The following is a 24,152-nucleotide window of genomic DNA, read 5'->3' as shown; positions in this document are numbered from 1 at the left end:
TGTATTTGAAACTGCAGCAAATGTTTTCAGCACATTATCTGAAGAACTGATCCATGAAACTAAAATGACTTATTCCAACTCAATGTTTTCTACTCAGGTTCCTGTGCCTTGGAGTTCTCAGCATGAACTAGGAATGCACAAGGATTCAGATTGCTTAGACTGAGAGAATGGACACTTGTCACTCATGAGAGAATGTGACAAACAACAAAACTAATAAATAATTTTTAAAAAAAAGGCCATGCATCAATAAGATCCAGGTCTTAGATTTTAAATAAATATGCCTTCATGTTATTGCAGTATACGATGTCTGTTCTCCTTTATACATCTACTGAAACACTTTTTATTGAAGAACTCAAAATAATCTGAGACAAAGTTGGGTATGTTCAAAGCAGACAAAAACAACAGGTGCTAATCTTGTATCAATTTAAGGGAAGTCAACTATGTAGTTCTTAAGGACTTTGGGAGTTGAAAAGGATATGTACTGTGAAGAAAATAGTAACATAAGGAAGTATATATATGTATTATAGGTCGTGCACGTGACAGAGAAGTGTAATTACAGTCACTTTTGAAGAAATTGTAAATAAAAATATAGGAATAATTCTCTTCAGAAAATAGGTACAATCATAAACTGTGGTACAAAGAGAAAATAAACATTTTGAAATAGAGCATTTTGCAGTTTTCTAATAATGTATCAAAAAAAAAAAAATTATGTAGATTTTAATATAACCTAAAGATCATGTATTTCCCATTTACTGAAAACATGACTGGCTCCCCTCAGGAAAAAAAAAAATAAAAAAATGAAGTTACATACCTAGACTTCATGAGCAGAAAATAAATTAGTTCTTATGCAATTTCAAAATCTTGCTGAAGTTAAAGAAATGTGTTATAAACTGTACTTAACTGTTATTTGACCTGAGGAATTCATCTAAGAAAGCTTTTTTCATTTAAGTATGCATATTCCAGAAAGGAGTACCAGCACGCCAGCTGGCACAGAAACAAGATTATGCAAAGTGCACTGAGCAGCCACACTTAGTACCGGGTATTGTGAGCTTTTTCCTTAACCCTGTTAAGGAGGTGATATTTATGAAGAAGAAATCTAAAGATCTGCATGACAGCCCTACTTAACATCATCAGTACCCAATGCTTGTAACTAAAGAGTCTAGTAAAAAGATCCTTTCCTGCTTTAGTACCACTATACACACAGTAAGACTAATATGTTCTACTTGCCATGCAGTGACCTAACTGAAGGTTAGGATTGCTCATTTCCTTCTGTAGCTGACAAAACACAAACCGACCTACATACCTGTGTATAATGTGTACAAACAGGACCAGAGCATTTGTAAGGACAATATGGGTTGCATTCATGAGGATGTGGATACGTGAAATCTCTCACTTCATCATACCATGCTTGGACATGAAATGTTGGTGGTCTGTACCTATGAAAGCCAGCAGTAGTCTATTAGATCTCTAAACGGTTGTAAGTTCTGTCATTGATAGAGTCTATCATATCCTTAAAGTAATAAGCAACATTTAGATTTCGAAAAACAATAATGGAGTATTTAACAATGTCTTAAATACCTTCCCCAGTGTGCACCCAAATTCTGTCCAATGGACGGTAGGAGGCTTGCAGGCCCATGCTCCCACAGACACGTTTCAGCCCATGATTCTGCAGATCTCTCCAGTTCTGTATCCCATGTCTGAAATTCGAAATAAAAGAAATTGACACCTGCTCAGAAATACTTGATGTGTACCTCATATACCTTAAAACAGAAAGGCAAACCAAAAGAAAGCTAGGAAGATTGTTCATTTTTAAAGCTTCTGCTACTGAGAAAAAAAGTGACAGCACAATTGTGTGCCTATTATATAAGAAATAGAAAAGTTTCCACAAAGAGGAAAAAAAAGTTTTAATCCCTTCCCAGATTTCCCTTTTAGAAAGCCTGTGCAGGCACTCTGCAGTGAATAAAAGACAAATATGAAACTGAAAGGCTTAGTTCAACTTTCCAAGCTAAATTAAGTGCATTTTCTGTCTTGTGAGATTTCTTTTTAGTAACAGGCACTTTTCTTACCCTAAAGAGTATTATCTAACATGCTTTCAACATAAGACTTTATTTCCTCTAAACCAGTAGTTTATTTGAAATGAAAGTGATTTTGTCTCTCTCTTCTATAATCAGCTTTCATTGAAATAATACACAATGCAAACAGAAAATATGGAAACCAGAACAACATCGTCAGACATTGATTTATGGCTAGGTTGGTAAGAAAAGGAGGCATTCATGTTAGTAAGAAGCATGCTTAGGACAAGTTAAATAAAAAGCATCACAGTTGTTTCTCCTTTTCTTTAAAAAATACAGAAGAACAGGTTTGTAGCTGAAAGGCAAATGTAAGTTTCTCTCTTTCAAAAGCATACTAAAAGTTACTCATCTTTAAAAATAAAAAATAAAAAATTATACTGTATATGTTTAACATATTCATCTAGGGCTTACTTGTTAAGCAAAGTACCCATACTGCTGATTGGCCTTTTAAATTTATTGATACTTGCAGAAGTTTCTAGATATCTGACTAACTGATAATAATACCCAGGTTAGGAAACTGAAATATTTCCAGGAAGGAAGAAAATTGCTTATAAAAGCACAATTATTTCATCATATGTTCAGACAATTTATTTCCATTAGACCATGTTATCTAAGTAACAATAATTCAGTATTTCCAAACCCAAATTCCCATGTAGACACTGTAGGTCATGTCTACAGATTTTTGGCAGAGACTGAAGGTAAAGAACTCTTAATACAGCCAAAGAATACAGAAAAAATCCATGCACTATAATTTATTTTTCTATTAATTTTGATACGCAGTTTTCACCTTATTAGATTACTCATTAACAAAATATATGCTTTTGGTTATGCAAGAAGATGATTATGGAAAGTCTACTATCACTCAATTTAATCCAAGTTTATCAATTCTTTGTTCTCTTCAGAAGACTCCATGCTACTGCATTTCCATTTTGTCTGTTATTATTAGTAAAAAATTTACAAGATACATTTTGACTCTCAAAATGCAGCATTTATTTTGACAGTATTCTGAAACATAACAATGTATAATAATGATACAATAACGCTCTTACCCTTCATACAGATACAAAACTCCCCAACTCTAGGATACAGTAGTAATTTTCTATTTGTCTAACTGGGATGGTATTAAAATGTCAAAAACCATAGTTCTAATCTCAAATCAGAAAGTTTTATGAGTTTGTATAAATCTTTTCCCTCTCCTTGTCACACTATCATAAACAGTCCTGCTTCCTACACTGTTTAAAAAACAAACCAAAAAAACCCTAAAAAAACAAAAAAAAAAAACACCAAAGATTAACACATTTCTTCCATATATATAATATTTTCTTATAAGCAATAGTACAATTGCTTTGCCATTCTGCTATAGGATTGCAACACTGCAGCATTTTAAAATAAATGCCATACAATTTGTCCTTGTATGTATTGCACAATGTGAAGTCAGCTCAAAATTTTTATCACTTAGATTTAGTTCTGAATATGAATAAGTCCAAATGTAAAGCTAACACATATCCCAAGAAAATGCTGCTAAGAATGGTTTTATCAAATGGATCTTGAAATATATAATTAAATAAGACTTCAGTTAGACAAAATGTGTGCATCTTCACACTCTTGGAACTTTCTATCTCCAAAGCCAGGTAAATTTTCTTACAACTCGTATGAACCTAAGAACATCAAAATATATTCTCTTGTAAAACATCCTTGAACAAGTTCATAAGGAGCTGACAGAGCTTATGGGTTACAGTTAAAGGGAAGGCAGGGGAAGGAGACACCACAGTGGGTGTCTGCTGCACGCTGCCCAGCCAGGAAGACTAAGTGGATGTGGCCCTCTATATAAAGAGATGGGAGCAGCTTTGTGTTCATAAAACATGGTTCTCATGGGGGGACTTTAACCACCCTGATATCTGTTGGAAGACCAACACAGCAGAGCAACAGCAATCAAATTGGTCCCTGGAACATGTTGATAATAACTTCTTCCAAGTGGAAAAGAACATCCATGAGAAAATGTGCTATGCTGGACTTTGTCCTTATCAGCGAAGATGGGCTGGTGAATAACGTGACACTCAAGGGCAGCCTTGGCTGCAGTGACCACAAAATGATGGAGTTCAAGATCCTTACTGTCCAAGAGGGCATGCAGCAAGCTTGCTTCAAGAGAGCAGACTTAGAACTTCTCAAAGAACTGCTTGGCACAATGACATGGGATAAAGCCCTGAAGGGAAGAGAGACCCAAAAAGGAAGTCCATAGAAAGTGGAAGCAGGAACGGGTTACCTGGGAGGACTACAAAAAAGCTGTCCAAGCAGCCAAGGTTCAGGTTAGGAAAGCTAAAACCCACATAGAATTAATTAGCCAGAGACATAAAAGGGAACAAGAAAAAAATCTGTAAATATATCAGTGATTAAAGGAAGGCTAAGGAAAAGGTAGTGTAAGCCTTCTCCCAAAGGAAATGAGAGACCCAGTCACGAGGGATATGGAGAAAGCTGAGGTGCTCAATGACTTCTTTGCATCTGTCCTCACCAGCAAGGGCTCTAGCCACACTATCCAAGTTGCAGAAAGCAAAGGAAAGAAGTGAGAGAAGGAAGATCTGCCCTCTGTAAGTGAAGATCAGGTTCAAGATCATGTAAAGAACAAGGTGCACAAGTCCATGGAACACAATGAGACTCAATCAGGTGTTCTGAGGGAATTGCTACAAAAAGTTGCCAAGCCACTATGCATCATATTTGAAAGGTCATGACAGTCTGGTGAAGTTCCCACAGATTGGAAAAGAGAAAACATAACCTCTATTTTCAAGAAGGGGGAAAAAAAGAAGATCCAAGGAACAACAGGTCGATCAGTCTCACCTCTGTGCCTAGCAAGATCATGGAGCAGATCCTCCTGAAGTCTCTTCATAGGCATGTAAAAATAAAGATGAGATGATTGGTGGTAAACAACATAGCTGCACTAAGGGCAAATTGTGCCTGACAACTTTCTGGCCTTTTATAATGAAGTTACAGCATCAGTAGATAAAAGAAGAGCAACTAACATAATCTATCTGCACTTGTGCAAAGTATTTAACACTGTCCTGCATGAGATCCTTGTCACCAAATTAAGAAACAATGGATTTGATGCATGGACCACTTGCTGGATAAGAAATCAGCTGGATGGTTGCACTAAGAGAGTTGTAGTCAACAGCTCAGTGTTCAGTTGGAGACCAGTGATGAGTGGCACTCCTCAGGAATTGGTGCTGGTACTATTGTTATTTAACATCTTTGTAGGTGACACTGACAGTGGGATCAAGTGCACCTTCAGCAAGTTTCCAGATGACATCAAACTGAGTGGTGCAGTTGACATGCTAGGGGGAGGGATGCCATCCAGAGTGACCAGGATAGGCTTGAGAGGTAGCCCATGCCAACTTCATGAAGTTCAACAAGGCCAACTGTAAAGTCCTGTATCTGAGTTGGGGCAATCCCAAAAACAAATACAGGTTGGATGGAGAATGACCTGAGAGGAGCCTGAGGAGAAGGATTTGGGGGTGCCAGTTGATGAAAGACTCAACATGAAGCAACAATGTTCACCTGCAACCCAGAAGGCCAACCATATCCTGGGTTGGATCAAGAGAAGCGTGGCCAGCAGGTTGAGAGGGGTGACTTTGTCCCTCTACTCTGCTCTCCTGAGAGCCTACCTTGCATTCAGTTCAGTGGCCCCCAACACAAGAAGGACATCAAGCTATTGGAGTGGATCCAGAGGGAAGACCATCCATGAAGATGATCAGAAGGCTGGAGCAACTCCCCCTATGGGGCAGGCTAAGAGAATTGGGGCTCTTCAGCCTAGAGAAGAGAAGGCTCAGGGAGATTTTATATCAGCTTTCTACTACCTGAAGGAGCCTCCACTAAAGCTGAGAAGGAATTTTTTATAAGGTCATGTAACGACAGAACCAGGGAAAATGGCTTTAAACTGGAAGAGGGTAGATTTAGACTACATATTAGGAAGAAATTCTTTACTGTGAGGGTGGTGAGACACTGGAGGAGGTTGCCCAGAGAGCCTGTGGATGCCCTCTCCCTAAAGGCATTCAAGGCCAGGCTAGATGTGGCTTTAAGCAACCTGGTCTAATGAGAGGTGTCCCTGCCTATAGCAGGGGGAGTTAGACCTACGTGATCTTAAAGATCCCTTCCTACCCAAACCATTCTATGATTTTCAACTCTCAGAACATAAGTGGCAGATAAGGGAATTGCATTGTTTCGTTATTGCTGTTTTTTTCCATGCAAATTTTGAAATATTATATGCAGCTATTTTAATTTAATGATTTTTGCATGTTCACAGCAAGGTAGTCAGTAGTAGTTGTTTGAAGCAATTCCTAAAGTTTGTGAACAAATAAATAAAAAATTCTTTTTTGAAAACTGGTAGCTATACATGACATCCAGAGCACTGCAATAGTCTTTGATAAAGAACTTAAGTTCATAACAAATTTTCCTGACTGATGTACACCCAAACTACAAAGTACAATTGAGATTGGATACTGTTCTCAAGCGTTTCTTCAACAATTTTGTTCTTTTTTTCATTAACTGCTTCTTGTTATACTATAGCCATAGTATAAAATAATGTTACCCCTCTCTGCTTGCCAAGCCAGAGATAGGCATGCCTTCCAGTTTTCAGCCCACAACCTTAGCTGCAGCAAAGATATAGTCTTTGAAACAGAAGATGGGCTGCAGTGAAGGTCTTTGCAGGAAGCATAATGCAGAAGACTATTCTAGCAATGAGGAGTTTGGGCTCCTTGAATATTTTTGCCTGTTGCAGTTATTCCTGACTACAGAAAAGGATGATATATGAGCCAAGGAGGCAACTCTATCCTTCCCAAGAATGTGTGCATGAGATTGTCTCAGACCAGAATTTGTACAATTAAGGGCAAGAGGTACTAGGTTATGGCTCATGTGGAAATCAACCTATTTCTTTTTACATTATCTATACACATATGCAGATTTCAATGTCATTTGTTCTGTCATCAACTGTTCTTTAAAAACAGTTTTGGTACAGTTTTATAACACTGGAAAAAGAAAAAAATGTAGAACTTGAGCAATTCAGATTATAGTACCTTAGTAAAATGTCTGAGATAATATCTAATGGGAGCTGTGTCATAAATCAGAATTTAAACAGAAGCATAAAAAGAAATGTTTATCAAAAATACAGAACAGAATTTCAACACATATTTCATACATGCTAATTTTAAGTTTAATCATGAAAATCCTGATGAAAAGTGATAAGAATTTTTTTATGAGAAAATCATCAGAAATCTGATAGCAAATAGTTGGGACTATGTAAGGATTGATTTCTTAGTTATACGGCATGCTCAAACACACGGTAGGATGATCAATTCACAAATAATTCCACCCTCAAAATACTGTGAGACAATTAGATGAATCACATATCAAAAAGCTTGCATACATATTTTAGTTTTGCAACAAACAATTCCATGTCTTATTTTCTCCCTGATGTGTACACTACACAATGAAGTCACTTCAGAACAGTCAGCTGTTCAGGAAATTCTCTGTGTGTGCCAGAGAAGAAAGGACTCATTCATTTGTTTCTCAACCTTTAACACCTAAATCCCTTATTTCTAAAGCCAGACATAAAAACTACCTGGCATGGATATAATGCATATACAGCTAGCATGGTTTATTGTTTTTTGGTTTTTGTTTTTTTTTTTTATAAGGAGATCATGAAGAAATATCCACCTACAGTACAATTTAACATTGCTTCTGCTTCATCAAGTCTACATTTGAGTTCAAATATAAAATTATTACTCACGTTATTTCAAGTATCTCATCATATGGAGGTACACCAAGTAGAATACGAATACCTACGAGGGCTGATCTGAAAGTAATGTTTCCTATTTAATTATGTTGGCGCATGAAGTCAGAGATGGACAATGGTGGTATGACAGTAGAAGCTGAATCTCCCCACAAATATTATATATTTGGGGGTTGGACTCGATGATCTCTGGAGGTCCCTTCCAACCCCTACAATTCTGTGATTCTGTGATTCCATTACACTGTGTTGTCATGTGGCAGATGGCAGCAGAGGAGCAGTCAGACAAAATGGTGTCTGACATGGAATTACATATGAAGCCAAGGAACATCATCAGGTTTCTCCACGCAGAAAAAAAATGGCACCCATTGACATTCATTACGCTTGCTGAACATTTATGGAAACCGAATAGTGGATGTGAGCACAGTGAGGTGCTGGGTGGTGCATTTCAGCAGTGGTGACAGCAACAAAGGGTCACGTAAGCTGATGCAGATTTTTTTGCGCGCATCATGTAGGATGCTGGAGAAAATGCCTAGCTAATGGTGGTGACTGTGTTGAAAAAAAATGTTTTGTAGCAGAGAATTTGCTCTACCAAATAGTTTTATCATGCTCTTGATTTCCATGGAAACTACAATAGATAAAAACAGGAGGCACTACTTTCAGAGTGACCTATGTAGATCTTATTTTCTTACCTCTTTCCTGTATTATACATAGGTATTGAATCCTTCTTAATTCTAGCTTTCACAGAAAACTATTGGTATTAACTTACCACAGTCCTGCAGATTTAAACTTCATCAACTTTACTAAGTCATGTATGTTGTCTATGGCTTTTACAAGACATGTACCAATTTTACCAGTTCATGGACCTAACCTCAACTAGAAAGATTTTAATCTCTTACATTCCAAGCTGTGCCTGATAGTGGATGGCTAGAACACTCAATACACACATATTCCTGAGAACTGCAGCTACAACCAACATCAGACTGGTAGGTTCTCATGAAGACAAAGGATGATGTTCTTCCTTCATTCTGCCTTCCATTCTGGACAGGAAATTACTTCCTACTGGTCTGGTTCCAAGTGATGGACAAATTCATGAGTCCAGCTCTACAAAATTCTCTAGAGAAACAAATCGTCCTATTTGTGTTTCATTGAATGAACAGAAATATTTGACATAGGTTTTAGCGGTAGCTGATCGTAATTTTAGAGATGCTCACTGTGCTTCAGTTGTTGATATAAAAATTGCAAAATTCAGAAATACAAAAAGAAAAACAACAAAACAGGCATAGGTAATACAGAGTTTGCTGCTACTCAAGATCAACATCCTGCAAGGCAGACTACTTCGAGCAAGTTTTTTTTTTTCATACTTAATCAAGATAATATCTCTTAGCTTCTAACCTTGCCAAATTTACTTTTCCTAAAACCCCCCAGGACGTACAGACACAACTAAGTTCACAGGCAATCTGCCTCCTTATGACAAGCAACATTTTCTTCTAATGAAATATACACATTCAAAACAGGAGAACTCAGATGCTGGAAATCAGTTTCTTGGCCATTGAAGAGAATATACATTTCTCTGTAGAAACATACCAACATAAGCAATTCCTTTTTATACTTGTATCCTCATATGTGACAGAAAGTCTATCAACTTTTCAGGCATCATTGCTGTGAAGCATGTTCCTCCATATATAAAACCCTTAGCTGAAAGTTTAATGGTGCTCTAGACTTGATTCCATTATCTATTCTGAATAATTTACCATTGACTTCTGCTATCCAAATAAGTATGCTCAGAGTAAAACTGCTATCCCCAAACTTATATGTGAGCTGGTCTGCACATCATGGGCATTGGCTGAACTTCCAGAATCTGCAAGCAGTAAGAGGAGAAAACATTCAGCTCTACATACTTCCACCTTATAGTCTCAGTTGAGTTTATTTTACTGTCTTCTTCTAGATTTGGAAAATAACTTGCATATCATCCAAGTACCATGATTATTTACAACATTTCTGCATTATTCACACTTATGTACTAAAACATTCCCATCCATGAAGGAAACAATGCCAATTTTTTAAGACTGTAACACCATCACATACACCATGATGGAAGTCAGATCAGATTAGGATTTTTCAATGGCAGGATTTTAATTTAGATCAAGAATGTGATTTCCAAATGAAACTCCCAATCATTCCCACTTAGTGTACATCACAGAGCACTCTTGGGGTACAAATCAGATTCCTTCCAGACAAAATACCAGGAGTTGTGTTCTAAGAGCACGTCTATAGCTTTACAGTTGTTAATGGGTTTTTAGTCCACACCAACAGATAAGACTTAGATCAAAATAGAAAACCCTGAAATGTAGAGAGTATGAATGTCAGGCCCTCGGCACCAATTCTTTTGCTCTACAAAACCTGCTGTTGTAACACAACACGCTGACACAAGCACTGCCTTTCTCAATATTTTGTTAAAATTGTATGCCAATAACAATCCTAGAGCTTTGCAAACCTTATGCTAGACTAGCACCAGGCTGGTTGATTACACTAAATAGTGAGAACAGTTACTAATTCCAGCTGCCAATTTTTCCCCTCAAGAAAGTTTTTTAGGCTTAGCAGCAGGGATGTCACATGCAATGCAAATCTTTTAAATATTCCCAGTTTACAACATATCACATTAAAATAAACCAAAACTAACACCAGATTAACTTCACAGACTGGACTACAAATTGTGGTATTTAACCTCTGTCAATATGGGGTTCAAGTAGCATGTATATTGAAACCAATGCTCCGCTTATTGAAAAGCTGTTCAGAGAGGATACTGCAGCTTACAGTACAACTCAGCAACAGCCAAACCAATCACATGGGGTAGGATTAACCTTCCTGGAAATTAAACAGGCTCAAAGTAGATACAGGCATTTGAGCTAATTATCTAAATTACCTTTGTAGTTACATAGACAAATAAGCATCTACAGAAGGAGATAATTTTAGCTACCTATCTTTAACTGAGAGGAGCTGTGTGCTGGAAATTCTCATTTCTCTCCATTAATTATAAAAGAGACTGGCTCAAATGTAGAAAATTCAAATGTAGAAATTCTCTACCCAAGGCAGATCAGCATAAGTGAGTCCACCAATTACAGCAACAGGTGTTGCATCAAAACTGAGAAGCCCAATAGTTCAAAAACACAGTGATAACATTTTAATTGGAGAGACTTTCATGTGTGAAGGAATAAAGAAAAAATTGTATGGAAAGCAACTGTATGGAAAGAAAAAAAAAAAAGAGTTAAAATTTAAGCTCAGTAAAGATGGAAAAGTAAGTACAGTGGACACCACTGAAAGTAAACATTTACCATGGCATAGTATAAATACTTCATTGCTGTATACGTTCTAAATATAGGGAGAGAGTAGTAAAGTAAATACCACAGTACAGTATGGGTATTTATTTACTGTATTCTTTAAGACTAATGACACTAAAAAGGAAAAAAGAAAAAAAAAAAAAAAAAAAAAAAAAAAAAAGGAAAGATGAAACATTGATTAAGAAATGTCATGAGCAATTAAGCCAGAAATACACTTAAGCACCAGAAATCAGCTATGTGGTATCAGCAGAGAATGACAGAAAGGTACAGTTGAAAACAACACCGAGAGATGGATCTCAACTACATTTTAGCCTCTTTTACTGAGACGAATCAAATATTTGTGTGTTGTCCACTTTTTAACAATTAAATAATAATGGTAATTTCTGAATAATATTTATTGCCTTTTTCTTCCAAATTTTATGACTGTAAGAATAAAGAGTATTTTCTTGATAGACAACATAAAACTCCTGCCCTGCAATGATAGCTGATTTGTTGTTGTTGTTGTTGGGTTTTTTTGCATGTAAAAAAAAAAAAAGAAGAAGAAGAAAAAAGAAAAACAACCAAAAAAAACCAAAAAGCAAGAAATAACTCTTTCCTGTAATAACCTTTATTTATTTCCCAGATTAAAGAAACTCAGCTGTTTCTCTCCTTCAGCCTTCATAAATCACACATTCTGTGTTTATAATCAATCCCATTAATCTCATTCATTCACTAGGAAGTGGCTAGACAATTCCTAAAATATAACCAAAGCTGGACATTGCATTTCAAACAAGGTCTCAACACTTTCACACAAAGAAGTAACTTTCTTTCACATATTCTTGGCTCATTATTTTCTAACTCACTGTAACTTATGGACAGGGTAGTGTTACTCCTAGCTATTATTTATTCCTTGCATTCCACCTACTTGATACTCTACTTACTCTACATCTTGCAGTTAAATTTACTTTATTTCATCACATTCATTCCAGGACATTTCCTCCACTTGACAAGTTCTGATAATTTTTAAACAATTCTAAAACAATCCCAATCTACGTTACTGTATTCTCCAGTTCTTAAGTGCATTCCTTGCTCATCTAAGTCATTATCTATATGCTTAACTGAAATGGGACTTGCTCTGACATCATCAACATTTTTGACCCTTTGCATGTTTAACACCAAGCTTCTGTCACCTTTAACTTGTGTTGGGTAGAGTGTTAAAACCCTTCCAGAGTGAAAAAGGAGACACGTACTACTTTTACCAGTATACTACAATAGTTAACTACCAGGTCAAAAAAGTAAAAAGGATTGGTTTGATATGATCTCTTCTTGAGAGATAATGGCAGTTTTCCTTGCTTTCACTTAAGGTGAGGTAAGGCAATTTCATCCATAACTAACCTTCTGAGGGAAGTCCATAAAAACTAATGATAATTAACACCTCCGAAAAGTCACTTACTAGCATGCAACTGAGACAGCTACCTTCAGACATTTGAATCCAAAAATATCAAATTCTGTGCTAGCCTGAGGAGCCTATACTATGCAAGTCATTGCATAGTAAATAGCAGAGTGAACACAAAACCCCAAGAGTACTGGAACACCAGACAATTGTCCCTGAAAATACAAAAATACCCATTTTAATAAGTACTGATGTACTCCTTAAACACAGAGAAAGCACAAGTAAAATCATTAAACTTTCCAGCAGCAGGAAAGTCCAGTGTCCATTTTCTGTTGGAGGAAGACAGCTTGTCTAAAAGTAAAAAGGTAAGAACCTTACGTGCTACCACGTGGTAGACCGGAGTTATAGAGCATTAAGCTGGGCAGAGATCCCTGAATAGACCTTGAGGTTACAGCTACTCTTTTGGAAGAGAGTAAAGAGCAGGAAAACTGTGGCTTTTGCCTGGAAACAGGAAAGCAAGATGAGGCCAAAAATATTGTTCCCAAACACTGAATAAATTGCTCCAATATTTAGAAGTATCTCTCTATTACAGTTTCATGTGTTTGAGCTTATGTGTTCAAAAAGTAAAAACCAGGAATAGGAATGAGTAGACATGACTAATCACATTTAATTCTGTGTGTACTCTAAGAGTGTTAAAAACACCCTTGCTGGAATAGTCAGGTTTCCAAGGTGTTCTGAAACAGTACATTTACTTTGCTACTTTTTAAAAGCAGTGCATAAAGACTTTCTATTAGAAGATGACTAAAAAATCATCTATTTGCTTCTATATTCTGACACGAATGGAAAAGAAACAACAGTGATCACAGACGTGCAAACTGATCTTGATTTCTGCATTTTGTGCATTGCCAAAGAATGAATTATACATTCATTACAAATAGTATTCATAAATATGCATAGCTAATTATAAACTGACCACAGCACAGCTCCTTACCTCAAATCCTAGTACTCATTACTACTATAAACTAGCTGTAACTGATTGCTTTCATGCAGCAGTTTAACAGATGCTACAGAATTTCCTGGACTTTGAACAGGAATTAGCCACAGTATCTCACATACGTGTCACAATGAATGTTGGCTTTTAAAAGGTGACCACCGCAATTTGATATTAGTACAGCAGAAGTGAATTGAACTTACTGTAAGAGATCACAGTGATCATATGTAACATGGCCCTACTGAAAGAAATGTTTAAATAAAATTTAAATGAAGGGAATTGGAAAATATGTCTTAAAGAGTATTTGACCATTCAGGCAGCCAACAAGGCACTGAGAATGTATACACTGCATTATGTAGTAGGTATCATTCTTTCCTGAAACTTTCTTGAAACACAGACAAAGTTCTATATTTAATGCAATCTTCCTTCATAATAAAGTAAAAGTTGTCCAGACGCAAGATAGTCTTCTTAATGAATTATGCCTTTTTGACTCTAATAGTCACTCTACTTTATGCCAAATTTAAGGTTGAAGAGTACTTTTATAGAAAACAGGCTGAAGACATAACTAGTTTTTTAATGTCATTATTTAAGAAATAAATATATTTTTTATTTTCCTCAAATAAAAAATGTTAAAGAGAGTGTCATAAAGATGAAAGACTACATGGAGTTGCTTTCACAAACCTCGTTGATTCTTACTGTGTTTAGCCTACTTTATGTTTAAGCACAGATCCCATTACTACTGATCAATAATTTTTTCTGTTTGGGAAGGCAGTGAAGGAGTCTTCTGACAGAAAAATAAAGGATGAACAATATCTGTTCTATGTTGCTAATTACTTTCATTATGGGAAGGCTAACAGTAAGCCTTTCTGCTACTTTCCACTTTCAGTTTCTTTACTTGGAGTTACTTAGTTGTGGTTGGCATTCTATCAATAAAAGTCATAACATGGACTTATCCACTCGCTTTCTTGGCCACTTCACATTGCACAATCCTTTGCTAAAACAGCCAGAGAGAATAAGAGGGTAAGTCAACGTCACTGAGCTCTCTGATGCAGTGTCGGCAAGCTCTGAGCACAGGCAAAATAGCTGAAGCAATTCCATCAACCTTTGAAGTGGAGCAGGAAAGTGGAAAACCAGAGAGAAAACAGACAGGTTCACTCTGAAAAAGGCTGCTCTCTGTTTGGCAAGTATAGTGCTCTCTGGCCATTTAAGGGATTCCACAAACCAAGGTTTTCTGCTTGAAGGAAACAAGAATTGTCTTTAACCAGGCTACCCAGACTTTCTGCAAAACGGATAAGACAAACTAGGGACGTGTAAGAGTTTTATCAGTAATGTCATCTAGGAATTTCAACAGAAGACTGTTATTCAACACATAAAAGTTCACCACATCTATTGCAAGGTCTCTAAGTTTCCTAATGCTGTTTCTTCTCCACACATTGAAGCACTGAGATTGACTCCTGAGCATACTTCAGTTCTGTAGCTACATAGGTGATAGACTGAAAATCTCAGCTGAGAGCTGACAGACATGTGCAGAAACCTGCTAAACCCAGACATACACAGATCATTATATGAAGAAGCACAAAATCGCTGAAATTATTTCAATCTCTATTAGAATAGGGATTGAAATCAGCCACTGTGATGATATGAAGAATGTTTTTCTATTATCCATGCAAGAGCTCTCTGTACTAGTGGGTTCATCTGATTCAAAGTTGAATCATCTGTATTTAAAAACAGCAGGAATTCGCTTGAGGAAAATGAAAAAAAAATCCAAATTATTTGTAGTCATTCTTCTTCCTCTTCTTCTGAAGTCTTCATGGAGTTACTGAACCAAGTTGCAAGTTCTCAAGACCCACAGAATGAGGCCCGGAGGAAGCCTGTACTCATCCAGAAGCCACTTTTGAAAGAAAAGATACAGTATCAACACTTGCAACATAATTCTATGGTAGTTTTCAGACAGATAAGACCTTCTGAGAAAATGTATCAGAACAAACTAGCTATATTTCTAGCTTTCCCTAGAACAAAATACAGATGCAGTATTGCTGTCACGTTTGTCCCTAAGAATTATGAAACTATACCAAATAAATATGCTAATCTGAACTTTTGAAAGAAGTACTCCTACAAGAGTTTCATTTCCTTCACAAGGTTTGCAGAAAAACAAAAAACAACAACAAAAAGTAAAAAATCTGAAAATCAAGACAGGAGGCAGGGGCTTTGTGATGACATGGTCATGGCAGGATGTGGACAAAAGAAGACTAAAAATAATTAAATAAGAAGCCTAGAAAACACTGATGTTCCTAATTATTTTAATTACAAATTGCAGAGTGTGGCAAGGTGTCAGGAAACACCAAGTTGAAATACTTTGCTGTCTATCAACCTAGGAAGCTGAAAGCTGAATGCTTTTCAGTACAGAAAAGGGACACACAAGAAATGAAGATCTCACATAAGCTGTTCAACTTATTTGCTTGAGAAAATATGAAATCAATAACTGAATACTAAAAGAAAGATTTAAAACAGAATGCATTACAAATTCAGCACTCAAAATTTATTTTGTAAATTTTACTCATGGTGAGTCCCAGTTTGCAGGGTGTAGCTGTTCAGAATATAAAGGAACTAACAGCATCTTATCCATCTTACAATGACTATTTTTAAGGTGCTGATCTCAGCTTTCAAGGATATGTTCAACTGCCAAGCTACAATGCTGACACTAATCAAAATAGTATTGTTGGATAATTTCAATTTATTGTGAGACACCCGTAATACAAAAAAAAGATAGTGAAATAGGATTAGGTGATAGAGAAGCTATAGGATTATGATACCTAAATATGTTTTTTTTAGTTTTATTAACATTTTATAATTTAATAATAATTTATTAACAATGCAATAAAAGCCTGTCTAACTAATTGAAGGTAGAATAAGGCTCTTCATGACAATCCAGTTTCAAAGGACAAACCAATATACTGATTTTGTGGTTGGCTAATAGTCTCTTGTAAAATACTGATGACAGGACAGTGCAGAAGTCTGTCTAAAGTCAATTTACCAAATAAGGACAGAAAAAAAAATGTGTTGCCTTATATATTCCAAGGCTATTGCATACACTGGCAAGTGCATAAGAAATCATGGCATTTTCCATTTTTGTCTTAAACAGCACGTCTGTGCCAAGAGATGCTGGGCAGCAAAGCACAGACCAGCTCAGAGAAGAAAAGCCTCACTATGACACTGTTCTGGTCAGACTCACGACTGCCATCAGAAGTTTGCTTCAGTTCCCCGTACTACTACAGACATCTTTTCCACAGTTACCCCAAGTGACTGATGAGAAGGCCACACCAGGTCAATGGCTCAGGATAGGAAATATTGAAAGCATCATCTAATTTCAGCTCCGGAGCCTTGGAACATTAGCACAGAAATGTCATCTCTCACTGCTCTCTTAGCAGTGCTGTTAATTCTTGCACACATCATGAAGAAAAAAGGTCTTCACTCCTTCATGTGTTAGGAAGCACTTGTTTACTGTACACAAAAGGATAAACATCCATAGAGTATGGACTTGCTGTATGTTTTCATAACAAGCTGCTCACCATTACCCCAAGAATTTTTTTTCCTATTATCAAGCTGCAATACTGACAATTCAAAAGGTCTCAGTGCTGAAGGAAGAGCTCTAGGAAAGAATGATCTAACATGCAGTCATAAGATCATCTGCAGCCACTGCAGAGGAGGCAACTGAATATGTTGGGTTGCTGTTTCCTACATGAGAGCTCAGGCAGATCCTCACACCAGAAACTTTCTATACAGAGAAAGAGACAGAAGGTGTACCTATATCAGAATTAAGCAATGAAAATAAAAAAAAAAAAAATAAAAAAAAAAAAGGAAAAAGGAAAAAAAAAAAAAAAAAAAGGAAATTGCTAATTTTAACACTATCAAGTTGCAAGGCCTAGATAGCATCATCCATGAATTTGGAGAAACTTAATTATGAAATTGCTGAATTACTGTGTAGTGTAGAAATTCTCTTCCAAAAATGGCCTCGCTAACAAAATACAGTATATGGGTGCTAATATTTTAAAATGCTTCCAATGGATTCTGAGAAACTGCAGACCAGAAACTGACTTCTACATGGATGCTTTGATAGGCTAAGTCGTAAAATACCTGGATAATACAAGCTCCTCCCAGATCTATCAGACTTCTTTGAAAGCATCATAAAGATACAAAAAAAAAAAAGTGTAGTTAAGTCTTTTTTGCAAAGTCTCTCACTAAGTTCTTAAAAAATGAAGAAAAAAAAAAGCTATAATGAAATAGATGAGATAAAGAAATAAAGATCCAGTTTAAAGGAAAAACATAACCATAGTAACAGTTCATGTAGCATACAATTACGTGCAGAGCTCTGCAACTTTTTATCACAAAGATATATATAGACTTAAGCATTTAGAGTTGCCTCTGGAACTACTGGTAGAAAAATAAAACAAAGTGCCGATTTAGAAAGTCCCTAAGCTGCTGTTTGCTCAAAGCTGGGAGTTTTCATTGCAGAAGTTTCTCTGTTTCCATTCTCTACTCTTATCCTCTTACCCTAGGAATCCCCAACAGCTCACCACCAGAGCCAATTACTTGGGAAGATGAACTTTTCATCCGGTTAGTTCAGCCAGACAACCATGAGAATGTTCTGTTTATTACACATAGCCTCTAAATTTTGCTGCAGTTAGTAACTTGGGGTCACTGAACTGTGATAATCTCATACTCTTTTTCTTTTACAAGGCAAAAGGGTAAAGTTTATAGCTGTACAGAAAACCAGTAATTCAACCCTTTTTCTTCCTTAATGAAATCTAGATCTTACATGCTGAAGTCCATCGTTAAATGCAAGGGAAGTCAAAGGCATGCCAAAGAACTACAAAAATCTGTACTAGAATAGCACCATACACATACTATTTTGTATCACTACACGTATCTGTCACGGAGGCAAAACTGCAATGTGCTGCATGACATGGAACGTTATGTCATGGTTTAATATTTTTGGTCTTCATGCTGTATCATCTACCTGCTGAATACATTATACAAAAGTACATTAGTGTAAAAAATTTTTCTCCTCTGCACAACTCAAAAAAAAAAAAAAAAAAAAAAAAAAAAAGTGTTGGCTCTGCAGTTCTCTCAAAGATATGGCTAGCAAGGTACAGATCAGTGCTTCTACATAAACTGCAGTTCCTCATTTCTCCCAATCCTTAGCTATTCAATCCCACCCTCTTCTTTTATCAGCACCACTACTCATCTGATTCAGCCATGATTGGAATTGATTCCAAACTCAAACTGGCATAAAATTATAACTACTGGGAAAGAAAGAGAGAGAAAGAGAAATACAGAGAAGGAGAGAGAAGGAGAGAGAAGGAGAGAGAAGGAGAGAGAAGGAGAGAGAAGGAGAGAGAAGGAGAGAGAAGGAGAGAGAAGGAGAGAGAAGGAGAGAGAAGGAGAGAGAAGGAGAGAGAAGGAGAGAGAAGGAGAGAGAAGGAGAGAGAAGGAGAGAGAAGGAGAGAGAAGGAGAGAGAAGGAGAGAGAAGGAGAGAGAAGGAGAGAGAAAGACATGTTTCTGATTCTTTAATCGGTTAAACTAATCTCATCATCAACTTAGATATGTATCAGTGGCAGGAGCAGGACAGAGGTATTTTCAGGTAAAAGCTGACTGTTAGTTTACCATAGCTGAAAAATATGAATTGTATAATGAGAGAAGACACTCCCACATACTTTTTCCCAGCTCCAAACACATTCGAATATTTTAAGCTCTATAGCAGATTTACAGAGAAATAGGCATATGAGTGAGGCACCTGAACTTTCACCACCTCCTCTCAGATTCTGTACACTGTTAAAACTTCATTTTCACCAGTAGAGCCAGCTCTGTTTTCAAAGAAGGACTGTACTAGTACAAAGGGCTGCTCATACTGACATGGCTGTGCCCATAGCAGGAAGGTTTCTGCCAGGAGTTCTATACTAATAAAGCACTCCAAAAGTAGACAAAAATATTTCAGCTGTACTTCCCTAGCTCACTAAATATCAGGAAAACAATTAGAGGGATTTTTGAACTTGCCTTTGTAAGGCTTCACATATCTTAATCATATTGCAAAGATCTTTTTTTTATTACTTTTAAGATCCTCAACAACATCCATCCTTTATTAAAAAAAAAAAAAAAAAAAAGCCAAATACAATTATAATTCCATCCATAATTGGCTCTTTGACCTTTCTGTGATTCACAGAACTGACCCAGAGGTCACAAAAGCTTCTGAAACCAGATCTAAGAGTGCTTATCTCTTTGTCTGGAAAGGCCACAATGGTACATACCTTAGTATGTGTCCAGAAAAATAAAGTGTTTATTAATGTGTAAAAACATGTATCTTCCTATATTCAGTCATGGACAAGAGAATAGCACTAATAATTATACAGCTACAATATCTGTCAGAATTTATGAGAGAATGGACTTTGCCTCTAAGTTTACCTCTTGCATAGATGCTCTGTAATAATGACTGGACATTAGGTTTCCCAAGATTTTTTTTTTTTTTTTTTTGCCCACTTAAATGACAAAACAAGCTTCTTTGATGAACTACCATGTTTACTGCTCAATCTGGGGTTACCCACCTCATTTGCAATTTTGTACTCAATTTTTTGAGCTATTAAGCAACAGAACAGCCTTTATGCCATCTTATGTAGAAAAAAAAGGTAGACGGTCACACAGTCATAAACTGTATCACAAAATGTGTCTTCCAGCATTCACAAATTCAGTCACTACCTTCTTCTTCTCAAGCAGTAGATGTGTTCTTTCCTAAACCATCCTCTTGGTTCACCATTTTTGCTTCTGCTTGCTTCCTCCAGGTACAACCTCCCTTCTCAAACAATCTCAGGCTCAGACTTTCCAAGTAGCCTCTTAGCAGTCTCTAAACCTCCTCCTCTAAGCTCTGATTTCTCAGCTTTTCTCCACCCTGAGAGACCCAGCTCTTCTCCTAACTGCATGTACTCATCACATGTTCTTTCCCTTTCTGCTGCCAACTCCTCAATACCTCCCCAGGAACTCAGTCTACATCCAGGTCCTTCTCATAGCTTCCTGAATCTGAGCACATCTCTGTTCCTTCGTTCAACCAGTTACAGACCTTTTCTCTAATTTAATAGTCTTCCCTAGTGTCATTTTACAGAAAGAAGGCTGGACAACCTTTTTTTTTAAGTTTCCCAGAAAAAAAAAGAAAAAAGAAAAAAATCAACCTTCATTTTTAGAGACAAAAAATGTAACTCACATTATTGAAAAGTTTGGAAAAAAAAGCGCACGACAAAGTTTAAGGGTATATGCAGACAACAGTAACTGAAAGGGCTAAAGAGGTTTAAGATACTATCCTCTTTTTGTTTGGAGACAGAATGTAGTAACTTCTTTGAATGTGCATAGCCTAATATAATAAAATTCATATAGTACATTCAAGTTAAACTACCTTTATTGATGACTTAAGCAAACATGGTTTCTCTATGACACATACATTCTCAGTTCAATCACTTCTCCAAGCTAAGAGAGACATCACTCCAAGCTGGGAAAGATATTTAAGTCCTGAGATGTGCTAACACGATCCTCTGTCATAAACTTGCAATGAAAAGTGTTATATTTGGTGTAATGTTTGGTGTTAACAACTCAGTAACACTTCCTCTGATGAAGGGTCAGATAAATAATACATTGTATGTACAGGAGTAAGATTTGGGTGCTTCTGCAAGAACAAGGCTATAGAGGAAAACGTGCCCATTCTTGTTAAAAGCTCCAATAACCTAGTCTGATCTAATCAACAAGAAGAGAAATAGATAGCATTGAACTACAGCATCAAATTTAAGTTCAAAAACATGGGAGATTTATATCTACAAATGAACTAAAATAGACAGACTTCTATATGCCTGTATATTTTACAGAAGACAGATTAAAATACAAAAATTATGTATTACATTATGTTAAACATAGCAACATACAGAACTCCAGCACATGCCAGCTAAACAGAGGCTTTATAGGAGCCTCTTTTTGCTCAGAAATTGCATCCAACCTAGAAGCGTGGGAGAGAATCCATGTTATTTTGAAGCTCCATAGTTCAGCACTCTTCTCAGATGGTAACTTCATAGGCCACAATCAACTATTTTGAATAATGCAATTTTGGAAATTGGCCCCTTATCCAAAGGAATTGCCTCTTAAATTCAGGAGAGCTATGAGAGATTAAATCTCTTAATATCAATAAAATACAACAAGATCCATACATAAGCATTTTTATCTCAAAGTTCACTCCTGTACAAAGTAAATAATAAAAAAAAATAAAAAAATAAAAGAGACAAAAACAAGCACTCTTAAGAAGAAATCAGGCAAGCTATGACTGAAAGTATGCTACTTTATAAAGTGACAGTAACTACTCTAAAGAACATTTCTTTCTGCACGTGGCTATCAGTTTTTCCTTACCATATATTCCATATTGGAAGCTGGTGGATACACCTGACCCCGTAATTTATTATGAAGATCCAAGATACTTTGCATATCACTGTCTGTGATAGCCCTTTTCCCTCTCTGCTTGGCGATCCACCACTCACCATCTTCATCCATGTATTTTTCCAAAAGTTCCTCTAAGAGCGTGGCATTGGGAAGAACCATTGCAGAAACTGCTTGAGCTATGAATAGCAAGGTAGTTACTCTGAGCCATTCCTGCACTACATACTTCATGATGAATGATCTCAGAATGCTCAGGAGTTAGCTCCAAGACAAAGTCTTTTTTCCAGGTCTGTTGGCTGCAAACGCATAAGAAAGAGTAATGTAATTTGGAGGTTGAAGCACTGGTCTGTATGAATTCATTAAGCAAAAAAAGTCAAACTGTAGTGTGTACAGAGTTGGCCACTGTTGATTTAGAGGGAGAAGCCAGAATGCTGCATGTTATTTACACTAATAAATACAAGTTGCTGTTTGGAAAGATCGCTTATCTTCAACCTTATGAACTTCAGTTGTCCAAGTGCTTTTGTATACACTCTGGCATGCACATTTAAGTGTCTGCATACAAGAAAGCATGCTTTCTGCAGCTACTTAACAGAAGCCAGACATCAATGAAGATTAGCTGTAGATAATTCTCCTAGTATTGGAATTTATAAACAAAACAAAAACAAACAAAAAAAAAAAAAAAAAAAAAAGCATTCAATTTCAAAACTTTAAATGAGAAACACAGTGGAGTTGATGCAAAATATCCCTTCTTGATGCATTTCAAGACATGACTGCGATGAAAGCTTTTATTTTATGATTTCGAAATACCTAATAGAACTAAAATTACTCAGTTCAGAGAATGGGGGGAGATGGGGGGTCATCTTACTCATCGAAAAGAAAAAAAAAAAAAAAAGCACGGACAACACTTGAAAAAGTACTACTGCATCAAGAACGCAACATGCCAACGCCGTCTGTTACGTGACTGAGCGATGCGAAGAGGAAAACCACGGTGCCTCCCTCCCCCAGGGGAAAAAAAAAGCGTGAATCCCGCCACCGCCCGAGCCGGTCCCGCCGCTGGGAGCACAACAAAAAGAGGCGGAGGAGCAGCGCGGGGCTCTCCCAACGCTGAGCGGCCGCCACGGAGCCGCGTCCCGGCCCTGCCCTGCGGCCCGCGGGGAGCGGCCCCCTCCCGGACGGTGCCTCCGCCCCCGGGCCGGTTGCTGCCCTTACCCTCCGGCGGCGGCTGCCTCCTCTCTCCGCAGCCAGCTTCGCCCCGCCGCCCACCGCCTCGCCAGGCCCGCGCCGGGCTCGAGGGGCTGGGGAGGGGGCGCGGGCACGGCCTCGCCCCAGCGGTGGTTGCCGGGTTGCGAACGAGTCGTGCCGGCGAGGGGGGATGTCGCCGAGCGCGCCGCCGCCCCTGGGAGCTCCACGCTTCTTCCTCCCGGCTCCCGCCTCGCCGGGCATTTATCGCGGGCGGCGGTGACGTGAGGCGGCCACCCCTCCCGGCACCCCGCGGGGCGGGCCGCGATCCGCGCTCCGGGTTCCGGGCTCCGGGCCCCGCGGCCGCCCCCCGCTCAGCGCACCGCCCGTCCTCACCTGGACGGCCCCGAGCTCTGCCGCCCGTCAGAAGCTGGCCTTGCTCCTGCCAAAGTTGTGGCCCAGAAAAGGTCGAGAGAGGGCCCTGCTCCCCTGCCATCTCCATCCGTGGGCAGCTGAGAGGATGCTGAGAGGTTGGTTGGCTTCAGCAAAGCCAAACAGCTGGGTGTTCAGCTCCCAAAAGCCCAGACCGTGTGAATGCAGCAAGAGGTATCAGGGCAGGAATTTTGAACTGCGGATTCAGAGCAGCTGCATGAAGCTTTGCTTCACAAAGTAGAATGCTATTTCCTATATGTACTATGTAGCACAAAGCAAGTACATTTTCCAACCAAACTAGGTATTGGAGGTGAACTTTTGAATTATACTTACATCAAAGTCCTGTAGCTTGGTTATTTTTTATCCAAACCGCTAGAGACAATGTTTCACTTATTTAGTATGATTTGGTGCCCTGAGCTAACAGTGGGATTGACCAGCTTCCAGTCTTCACAGGACTGCTACACCAGCTTGCAAAGGTTTTCTGTATTTTCGTTTTCAGCTATTGAGAGGCTGAGGTTAAAATTCATCAGA

The 24,152-nt window shown here is 37.8% G+C and overlaps 1 protein-coding gene across 5 annotated transcripts in view; it reads right to left on the bottom strand.

Annotated features, from left to right (window-relative positions):
- Nucleotides 1-23,495, bottom strand: part of CRISPLD1 (cysteine rich secretory protein LCCL domain containing 1) — a 41,338-nt gene extending 17,843 nt beyond the window's left edge. The window contains exons 1-4 of one of the 5 annotated variants that reach the window (XM_031604825.2): nt 23,220-23,359; nt 21,984-22,306; nt 1,579-1,697; nt 1,304-1,436 (exon numbers count right to left, since the gene is read on the bottom strand). In XM_031604825.2, coding sequence (XP_031460685.1) covers nt 1,304-1,436; nt 1,579-1,697; nt 21,984-22,241 — 510 coding nt within the window. In that variant the 5' untranslated portion in view covers nt 22,242-22,306; nt 23,220-23,359. Of the gene's footprint in view, nt 1-1,303; nt 1,437-1,578; nt 1,698-21,983; nt 22,307-23,219 lie in introns of those variants that run through there. The other 4 variants (XM_090137727.1, XM_090137728.1, XM_090137729.1 and 1 more) reach the window with 4 other exon arrangements.
- Between the last annotated feature and the right edge of the window lie 657 nt (nt 23,496-24,152).

Source organism: Phasianus colchicus, chromosome 3 (assembly GCF_987193195.1).
Source record: "Phasianus colchicus chromosome 3, bPhaCol1.hap1.1, whole genome shotgun sequence".
Classification (NCBI taxonomy): domain Eukaryota; kingdom Metazoa; phylum Chordata; class Aves; order Galliformes; family Phasianidae; genus Phasianus; species Phasianus colchicus.
This window is presented reverse-complemented; position numbering and strand designations above follow the sequence as displayed.